Genomic DNA, 10,967 nt, shown 5'->3' on the forward strand with positions numbered 1-10,967 from the left:
GCTTCAGTCTCTGTTATTTTGGTTGTTCCGCTGAACTACGTTGGCTCCACTTACCATACAGAGACTGAAGGGATAGGAGGCCAGTACGTAAACACTAAGACTCCATGATGATATTTAAAAATTATTTTGATGTTGTGATTACATCACGGAGCCTAAATTAGACATGCATATGGCATGGGACTATGCCTAGCAAACTTCGTACACAAGAAGGGAATTCCCTTCATATTTAACATCGCAACTGCCGATTGCATTTTAAATATAAATTTTATCAAATTACATACCTTTATACACCTCGTATAAAAGTGTGACCATTTAGTACAAAAAATATGAAAAATTAGAGAATTCTTACCAGACCGATCTCGTGTATCCATTCGTAAACACTGCAAATACAAAAGGCTTGAACCGCTTCGTTTTATGACGTAGCTTCAATGAGCGATGTTACGAAATGCTGTTTTGAAGAACATTTTTGTAGATGAAAATTATTATTTACCAAAAAAAAAATTTGATTTTGATTTATAGTTATAATAACTATTTACAATAAAAAATTTGTATAAAAGGGTGCGCTTCCTCCTCGATTACTGTTTAATTCCCCCTTTTGATTGGCGAAAAAGGGCGCAAGAATTTAAAAAAAATGATAATGAATATAATCAGCTCACCACCTTTCCGAATTATATGCTGGAAAATACTGAATTTTTATGACAAATGCACAGGGTCAGGCTTCACTCACATTTATGCGAGGCACAGCCTCGCACACCCAACGTGTTTAGGGTGTAAATTTTTAAGAAGTCGGCAAACATTGCTTCATAACAGAAGTAATGTTTGCCGAAACTTGGTATAGCTACTCACCTGGACTCTTCCCGGTAAGTAGCAATGATAATGTAAATTTTAAATAAAAAATGATTTAGATCTAGATCTAGCTATGAATATCGATGAAATAAAGAGAAATCAGATTAAGGATTTATGAAAAGGATATTGTCTCATTTAATAATCTAACAAAGCCTAATGAGAGTGCAAAATTCGTTGATATAAGGCCTGAAAACTGGACATTTTAATCATTTTTGTCTCACCTGCATAGCAGAGTGAGACTATAGGCGCCGCTTTTCCGACGGCGACGGCGGCGGCGACGGCGGCGGCGGCGTCAACACCAAATCTTAACCTGAGGTTAAGTTTTTGAATTGACAGCATAACTTAGAAAGTATATGGACCTAGTTCATGAAACTTGGCCATAAGGTTAATCAAGTATTACTGAACATCCTGCCTGAGTTTCATGTCACATGACCAAGGTCAAAGGTCATTTAGGGTCAATGAACTTAGACCATGTTGGGGGAATCAACATCAAAATCTTAACCTAAGGTTAAGTTTTTGAAATGTCATCATAACTTAGAAAATATATGGACCTAGTTCATGAAACTTATACATAAAGTTAATCAAGTATCACTGAACATCCTGCATGAGTTTCACGTCACATGACCAAGGTCAAAGGTCATTTAGGGTCAATGAACTTTGGCCGAATTGGGGGTATCTGTTGAATTACCATCATAACTTTGAAAGTTTATGGATCTGATTCATGAAACTTGGACATAATAGTAATCAAGTATTACTGAACATCCTGTGCAAGTTTCAGGTCACATGATCAAGGTCAAAGGTCATTTAGGGTCAATGAACTTTGGCCAAATTGGGGTATTTGTTGAATTACAGCCATAAATGTGAAAGTGTGTTGGTCTAGTTCATAAAACTTGGACATAATAGTAATCAAGTTTCACTGAACATCCTGTGCGAGTTTCAGGTCACATGATCAAGGTCAAAGGTCATGTAAGGTCAAAGAACTTTGGCCACGTTGGGGGTATTTGTTGAATTGCCATCATATCTCTATAAGTGTATTGGTCTAGTTCATAAAACGTGGAAATAAGAGTAACCAAGTATCACTGAACATCTTGTGCGAGTTATAGTAGTTTTCAAAATCAGCACTGCTGCTATATTGAATCGCGTGATGCAGGTGAGACGGCCAGAGGCATTCCACTTGTTGTAATTATGAACAGGATGCATGGATTAATGTATTTTTAACAATAAATGCGAGTGCAAAGCGCGAGTTAAAATTCTTTCTAAACTCATGAAAAGGTGATTTTAAGTGGTTTGTTCAAATTCGTATAAAAGTATACATACCTGTAGCTCATTAATCAAAATGCGAGCGTGTGGCACTAACTGATAAGTTTTGACAATCAGACCTGTAAAGGGGTATTTTGAGAACTTTATGTAATACCCGAATAGATTACCGGTAGGTACTTCAAAAATAATGCAATACATTCATACCACAATTATTATGTTTTGATACCAAGTTGCAAATTAAATACCTTTCCTCCCAAAATATGTTAGTTTCTCTGAACAAATTAATGTATAGGTGAATTCTCAGTATTATAATTATTTCAAAAGGTATATTTTAAGACTAGCTATTTATCAATGAGAGACCACACACAGTCTTGGCCAATTTGCTCCCCCTATCCTTATGTGTTATTTTTGTTTGTGTGTTTAGGAACACCTGGTACTGGGAAGTCTACTCTAGGTCAAGAGCTAGCTCAGCAGCTTGAACTTGATTATATCAATGTTGGTGATGTGGCCAAGGAAAAAGAACTCTATGAAGGCTGGGATGAAGACTATGAATGTCCAATCTTGGACGAAGACAGGGTGAGATACTAATAATGATTGTTATATATTTTATTTGGTGTCACCTGTGCCTGGGAGGCAAAACGTAAACTGAATCACTGTAACCCTTGTGTCTCCAGCCCGATTAAACTGAAGATGTGTGGCGAATCCAGCCGAGTTTGATACAACATCATTTTAGGGGTTGTATTTTTATTCACAATAGTCGCCCCCTCAAATCTTGTGGCTAATCTGATTGTTCCATACCTAGGTTTGGTTGTGCAGGTGGACCACTATATACAACAGGGTTTCGCCATACTCTATACAACAGTGCATTGGGTTCTAAATATATGCAAAAGTAGCGTGTTTCCTTTTCACTCTACAGGGCCTCATTTCATCTGCTTATTATCCAGGGTAGTATTTCTCATGTCAGAATAACATACATGTAACTGTAATGATAAAAATTGTAGTGAGAAATGATCCTATGATAATTATTATAATCCTTGAACCTTGAAGAGTAATCCCTTTCAGCAGCTTCAAAGCTATCCCGGGATGAAAACGATCTGTGTATCAGTACGAGGTGCCATGGTGAAGTAATTTGAAATTTCACTTCATACATTAAAAGTGAGTGTGCACTGTGCAAGTAAAAACTGCCTTTTGGTTTACAGCATAAGAAACCCAACAGATAAAAAGAGTAATTGAGTAGAAGAAAGGAGGAAGAAGAAGAGAAAGAAGGAAAAGAAGGATGAGGAGGAGGGGGGGGGGGAAGAAGTTGAATACAGCTCTTTGTTTGCTTTTTTATTTAAATTGAATGTACATTTAATAATTCAATTTCATTTCCTCATATTGACATTGCACCACCTTTTATTACTACATACCCAGTAGTGACTTAATTACGTTTTTCTTATTACATAGGTGATAGATGAACTAGAGGAAGACATGAAGAATGGCGGGAAAGTGGTGGATTATCATAGTTGTGAATTCTTCCCAGAGCGTTGGTTTGACCTTGTCTATGTCCTTCGTACAAATAACTCAGTTCTGTTCAACAGACTTGAGCAGAGGTAAATCAATATTGCATTCAATAATGTTTTATTTGTTAAAGAAAATTACTGCTCTTAAGTGGTATTGCATTCAGTGCAATATTGAATTCTAATCAAATTTCTTTATTTCTTGATCATTATAATTATGTATTTATATATGTCCATTCTTGAAATAACATGGTAGATTGTTTGTACCTGACAATCTGACATACTAATAGTATAAAAAGATATGATTGTATCATGATAAAGAGTTTACTTATTTTATCTCATGTGGTTGATGATAATAAACATAATGAGAAGTTAATAAGCCCCAAAATGAGGTAGAATACCTTGAAATTGCACCGTGGGCATCTTCATCTAGTGGTTATGACTTGTCTGTCAATCTGAGGGACGTAGGTTCGATTCCTAGCCATGGGGTGTTTTCCTTTAGCAAGAAATTTACCCTCATTGTGCTGCATTCAACCCAGGTTAGGTGAATTGGTACCCAGTAAGAAAAAATCCTCTAATGCTCGAGCACCTATATGGTGATTCGGCTACAGCCGAGATAATAATATGATAACAAGTACTATTAAATCAATCCTTTTTTTGTATGGAATTAAAAGAATATATCTCATGAAGCATTTTTTTTATAATGACAGATACTCTCCAATTACACATGAATAATTCATAATGAGTATAAACCAGCAACTACTATACTTATGGTACATTATATAATGATTATTAAACGAGGAAGAGTGGAGATAAAGCATTCCAGAAGACATGGATAAAAATTGAACAGTCCGCAGAAACTTTGACCTGTTTTAAGAATACAACCTGTTTCAGTTTCTGTTTATGGTAACTCTCGTAGGAACTCGGCAGGACAACGTTTTGCTGGTAAACGCCAAGCTGGTATATAACCAATGTAATACCTAGGAAACATATTACGTCAAGGTTAATCAGTCATAGTGGCTGACGTTATAGACGACAGATATCACTCTCAGGCCTTTTTATCAAAGTGAAGACGATGGCAAAGTTGGGATTCGAAATCACAACCTTGCGATTACTAATGCTCTAACCACTGGACCACACGACCCGTGGTCCAGTCCTGTAGGTCTCATATCATTGGTTAGATTATATTGCTTGTTGATGTTACAGTCACAACAACTCTTCTGAATCCAAACCGACTAATTTGAAATATCGTAATAGTTTTGGTTGGTCTGAAGTCGGTTACGCCGGTCTGACTATGGCATTATTCAGACTACAATATCCTGAAAACGGACGGCTTATTTCCAATTCATTCATTAAGGTCCAGTGAAAAGAAATGAGATTGAAGAGTATTAAATGGATGTCATTTTGTCATTGTCATATCTTCAGTATATTATCTTTTCATAAATGAATCTTAGATGAATATGAACCCCTCAAAAAAAGCTCTGCAACTCAATTTTGAGGGATGATATATTTTTTGTTACTGAGGTATAATAGCTGAAACTGGTATCATTGAAAAGCTTAATTATTCTTCTTTAAAATTACAATGATGTGCCATCTGCTGTGAATATGGAATCATGGAATGTTGCAAAATGCATTGTTTTCTAATCAGAGTCCATTTTCTATAGAATTTTGAACGTGCAGTCAGGTGACAGTGAATGTTTTGCTTGGAGTGAAAGCTTTCATAAATATTCAGTAACAATGAAACTAACATCTCTTCTTTTTTTAATTAAACATCCTAAAACTTTTAAATGACAAGGTTCAACATTACTCCAAACACATTCAATCCATTGTGCAAATGAGAATACACAATGTATGGATTTTCAGGCATCAATGCATCAACATCATTCAAACTCAGTCCATCCTCGAAACAATTGGAAATTCGCTATTGGAAAGAACAAATTTTGCAACATTTCATTTTTTACATTGCTGCATATTTATCATGTCTGCGCATTCCATGATAACATTAGCATTACAAATGACACATGATTGTAAAGAGGAATATTTATACTTTCCAATGATACAACTTTTACATATGATGATGGCACATTAAGAAATTTATTACCGCTCAAACTTGAGTTGCAGAACTTTTTTTGAGGGTTTTATATGAGGATTGCGTCTGCTATTGTGATCTTCGATTTTACATTCTGTGTTATTGTCTTTATCCACAAGGAATATACATATAGCCCCCAAATTTTAGATGAATTAAATTCTAATTCGCAACAATGCATTTACAAGTCAGTTTTGTTCCTTGACTTTGATTGTTTGGTATACAGAGGTTATTCTGGCCGCAAGCTTGAAGACAACATCCAGTGTGAGATCTTCCAGACCATCTTGGAAGAAGCGTCCAGCTCTTACCTTCCTTCCATCGTCAGAGAGTTGCCTAGCAACACGCCCGAGGACATGGAGACAAACATAAACACCATTGCGGATCACATCCGGCAGTGGAAGGCATCAAAGAGATGAGACAAATCCACTATACTTTGTTTTTTGTTATGTCATCATATTCATGTCTGTATAAAGTATGTGCTGATATTGCATGTGCATTTCTACTTTCTTATGTATTTCAAAAACAAAAAAAATCAATTACCATATGTAGTATTAACATCTTCAGGATTATTTAATGCTGCATCAGCTGAAGATGCCATGTCACTATTAAATATAGATCAATGTTTCCTGTCTGTAGTCCAATATTAACTGTTCAAAACCGATCTTTGAGGAGAGATGGAACGGACTAGTGGGCACTGTTTGAGGAGATCTAGGTCAAGAGTACCTGTCTTCAGTCTACTATTTATCTGTTACCAACTGAAACTAGGTTACCCTTGTACAAATCCTATGGGTAGTTCAATTCAGCAGTCAATGAGTTAACTGATTCCGCTTGAAGACACATGAGAAGGCTCCCGTTATGCTCTGTTCGACGAATAAATCTAAGAAAGTGTACCAACTACTTTTTTTTGGTGACGACTTTATCTTCTGCGAAATCAGTGAAGATGAGATTCCTTAGCTCATGAAAGAGCAGTCACAGTAAAGCATCTTGTCGTGCACACCTACGAAATAATTCTCCCATTTTGGAGAAATAAAAAGATCATGTTTTCCCATTGTTGTCTTATTTTTGTAGTGTCTGGAAATCAATGTTCCTGGCTATTATTTAGTTACATTCAGGGATTTCACCACGTTTTTTTTTTGCCGACAAAAATTTTATCGCCCAATGCCTTGCCTCGTTAGGTCATGAGAAGAAAAGGCCAAGCGCAAATACTGATTGGTATATAGGGCCCAAATATTAAATAATTTCAATATTACATATAATATGATATTACATTGATTGCCAATCAAAACTTCCTAATGGTGAAGGATTTTTACCTGCGCCAGCCTCTGTCACATCTGGTCACCTTTCATTAACTACATGTATATTGTTATTTTTTAACAAAACACATTGTATTGGACATTAAAGATTACTATTTATTGTGAGTTAACTTTTTTTAATGAATCCTACACTCATGTTATCATGCTCATTCTAGTTGAAATCTTCCATTCATTCTCAGATAATGCTTGAAGTGAATAATGTAGCAGAAAAGTAAGAAGAAATGATGTATACCTTGAAATTTTTCAAAAATTGTTTGTGACCTGGCAAGTCACCATGGATCATATTAAAATTGTTGTCATTAATATAGACAAAGGCTAATCCAAAAGTTGAATAATACCAAAAAATTAATATTTTTTTAACAAGGTGATATCAGATGATATCGTTGTTTGATTCAGCACGATTTGCAGATCAGTCATATATTGCATATTTCATGAGGATAAGAAATAGTTTCTTCTGATTTACATTTTACTATATTTATTGGTTACCAGGCTAAAGCCAGCCAGTCAAAAGGTGTGCAATTTTGATGTTCATCTGTGTACCCAACTTGTTTGCTCATTAATGGGCAACAACATCTTGATAGCAATATATCACAAAAGTAGTTTTTTTTTTTTTGGGGGGGGGTACATTTTAAGTCCAGGGCATTGTAAATAACAACTTCTTGTAGTACAAAGAATTTCAATTGATCATATCAATCAATAAACACACTGTCTATTGGCTTACATTTATCTTTTTATAAACATAATATTGTCTGTATTTCATGATAAGTAGCCATAGAGGAACAATCCATTTATCATCTCGGTATTTTTTTAATAGATCTAAAATTTTGGATTTTAGCTGAAATAACTGCAGCTTGAATCTATGAAAATAAATATTCAGTGAATGAGTTAACAAGGTGCCCAATGCAGTTTTATAAAATTATGTTATTATAACCAGATTTATTTCAGATCACAAATATGAGCTTCTTATTGGTTGCATATCAAGTTTTGTTTGTAGTTGCATTTGATTGCAAATCTTTTCCCAAAAGAGTCCCCAGGGTCCTATCTTACAAAGAGTTGCGATTGATCCGATCAATCACAACTATGGAAAGCCAGCAAAGTCAACATACGAAATGCATGTTTGTTCAAAAAAAATTCTGATATGAATGTATATCCATTAAAGGGGAATCCAGCCTTTGCTATAAATGTTGTGTTGGGAAGGACAAAAAATAAATTAAAGAGAATGGCGAAAGTTAGAAAGAAATCGGACAAGGAATAAGAAAGTTATAGCTGCTTTTAAATTGAGATCACTAATAGTATGTAGATTTCAAATTGGCAACTGGGTAAGTAAATTATGACAAGGGGCAAGGACAACTTTCCCATAGGCCATGTACTTTATTATCAGGGATTTGTGGTTTTCTCCTAAGTACCCATTCCCTGGGGCAGTAATCTAAATATAATCCAGGTAGTATATTGCTTTATGTCCTCATGAAAGAAAAATATAATTTGAAATAAAACTTTGGGGGAAAGTGACATTTTAGCCACAATATGTATTGGAGTTCATGGAAGAGTAGTCCTTGCCTTACATCACTATGACATCCCATATGCGGCCAATTTGAAGTCTCCATGGGTATAGTGATTACCAATATTAACAACTTTTAAAAAATCATAACTTTCTTGTTGTTTGTCCAATATTGTTCAAACTTTCACCTATCAACTTGTCTGATTTTTCATTTTCTTATAAAAACAAGTTTTTATTTGGGTTGGATTCCCCTTTAATTCCTTGATTTCTTAAAAATTTAGTGTGTTCTCCTTTGTTTACAAAAGGCATTTTGCGAATTTCCTGTAGAAAAAAATTATGACCCTGATGGATTTCCATAGATTTACAATTGATTGGATCAATTGAACTCTTTGTAAGACGGGGCCCAGATGTATTTGGATACATAGATGTTTTAATGCTTTTCTTTCTTCCTCTTCAATTTGGTATAAAAAATTGCTGTTTGGATTGCTTTTATTTAGATTGTTAATTACTATTCAGATGTACCGGTAATTAAATTGAATAAAAGGGCATTCATTGGCTCAATTCAGGCCAGTATCGAAATATGTGTGTAATTTGCAGTGTTTCGGTCTTATTTGTTGAAATGTTCTTTTACAGACACCTTGGTCTGCGATTCAAGGATATCAATCAATAACATCAATCAGTAGATATTGTGAAAGGGGGTCAGACTGGTGAATTTAGCTCAGCTTGTGCCTGATGATTCAAAAGTAAATTGCTAGTTGGTCTAGATACATGGCCCGTATTCTGAAGTCAGGTTTAAATTAGACCATGGTCTAACTCTGTGCTAAAATTATGGGAAGCCAAAAGTGTCACAATTTTTACTAAGTTATATGTTTCTTATGTTTACTGTGCTCTTTCCTGATTCATCGATGGTGAAGACAATCATCTATTTATACTTCCTAGACAATTATAAATGATTTGACAGCCAAATGAGCTGAAATATGATATCTCTACTTTTAGTGATTTATGTAACAGTTGGCTATCCATACGTAAACCACAACTCTAAACCTGAGTTTAAGTTAAACCTGACTTCAGAATATGGGGCACTTTGTCTATTTCCATTCCACCTCATCCCATATGGTATGATTCTTCATTTACAACTACATGTAGTTCATCAACTAAATAATTTGGTCTAATTGCCACTTAGTCCATGTGACATCTTGTCTAATTCCCAGCAAATGGTCTACATCCCAGGTAGTATAATACCACATAGGCTAAACCCATAGGCCCGTATTTTGAAGTTGTTTTTAATTAGTAAACTCTGGTTTTAAGTTGTAGTTTAACTATGGATAGCCGATAGTGGCATTAATCTCTAACAGTAGAGGATCATAGTATCAGCTCATTTTTTCACTCCAGTCATTTTTAACTGTTTCAGGAGGATAAATATCATAGCTGTCTTCACCACTCACGAGTTAGGAAAGAGCACAGTAAACATAAGAAACATGCAATGTAAGAAGCATTTTGACATTTTTGGCTTTCCATAATATTAGCACAGAGTTAGATCATGGTTTAAAATAAGCAAAACTTTCTTAACTTTCTTATTTTACTTCCAATTTTGATGAAATTTTCAGCATTCTGCTATTTTGATTTTTCCCTATTTATTCAAAACATAATTTTTCTGAAGTGGACTTGACCTTTAAATACATCATTATGACATCACCAATGCGGCAAATTTGAAGTTTTTTAAAAGGTATAGTGATTACCAATTTTTACCATTTTTACAAATTCATGACTTTCTTGTTTGGACTTTGTCCGATATCATTCAAACTTCAGCTTTCTTCTTGTGTGATTTTTCTTTTTCCTCTAAAACTAAATTTTGATTGTCTCACCTGCATAGCAGAGTAAGACTATAGGCGCTGCTTTTCCGGCGGCGGCGGCCTCAACACCAAATCTTAACCAAAGGTTAAGGTTTTGAAATGACAGCATAACTTAGAAAATATATGGACCTAGTTCATGAAACCTGGACATAAGAGTAATCAAGTATCACTGAACATCCTGTGCAAGTTTCAGGTCACATGATTAAGGTCAAAGGTCATTTGGGGTCAATAAACTTTGGCCAAATTGAGGGTATTTGTTGAATTACCATGATAACTTTGAAAGTTTATGGATCTGATTCATGAAACCTGGACATAAGGGTAATCAAGTATCACTGAACATCCTGTGCAAGTTTCAGGTCACATGATTAAGGTCAAAGGTCATTTGGGGTCAATGAACTTTGGCTAAATTGGGGGTATTTGTTGAATTACCATGATAACTTTGAAAGTTTATTGGTCAAGTTCATAAAACTTGGACGTAAGAGTAATCAAGTATCACTGAACATCCTGTGTGCATTTCAGGTCACATGACCAAGGTCAAAGGTCAATGAACTTTGGCCATAATAGGGGTATCTGTTGAATTACCATCATAACTTTGAAAGTTTATGGATCTGA

General features: G+C 35.0%; 1 protein-coding gene across 1 annotated transcript; it reads left to right on the forward strand.

The window, feature by feature from the left end:
- The first annotated feature begins 2,442 nt into the window (after nucleotides 1-2,442).
- Nucleotides 2,443-9,075, forward strand: LOC129262525 (adenylate kinase isoenzyme 6-like). The gene is made up of 3 exons (XM_064099686.1): nucleotides 2,443-2,682; nucleotides 3,553-3,698; nucleotides 5,918-9,075. The coding sequence occupies exons 1-3, from the start codon at nucleotides 2,458-2,460 to the stop codon at nucleotides 6,105-6,107; spliced, it is 561 nt and encodes a 186-aa protein (XP_063955756.1). The 5' UTR covers nucleotides 2,443-2,457; the 3' UTR covers nucleotides 6,108-9,075.
- The last annotated feature ends 1,892 nt before the right edge of the window (nucleotides 9,076-10,967 follow it).

Source organism: Lytechinus pictus, chromosome 5, assembly GCF_037042905.1.
Source record: "Lytechinus pictus isolate F3 Inbred chromosome 5, Lp3.0, whole genome shotgun sequence".
In the NCBI taxonomy this organism is placed as follows: Eukaryota; Metazoa; Echinodermata; class Echinoidea; order Temnopleuroida; family Toxopneustidae; genus Lytechinus; species Lytechinus pictus.

Bases quoted from the DNA above. Each gene is read 5' to 3' on its own strand.
- LOC129262525 (XM_064099686.1), top strand. From the start codon at position 2,458: ATGAGAGACCACACACAGTCTTGGCCAATTTGCTCCCCCTATCCTTAT. The intron at 2,683-3,552 runs GTGAGATACTAA...CTTATTACATAG, and splicing joins CAATCTTGGACGAAGACAGG to GTGATAGATGAACTAGAGGA. The intron at 3,699-5,917 runs GTAAATCAATAT...TTTGGTATACAG, and splicing joins TTCAACAGACTTGAGCAGAG to AGGTTATTCTGGCCGCAAGC.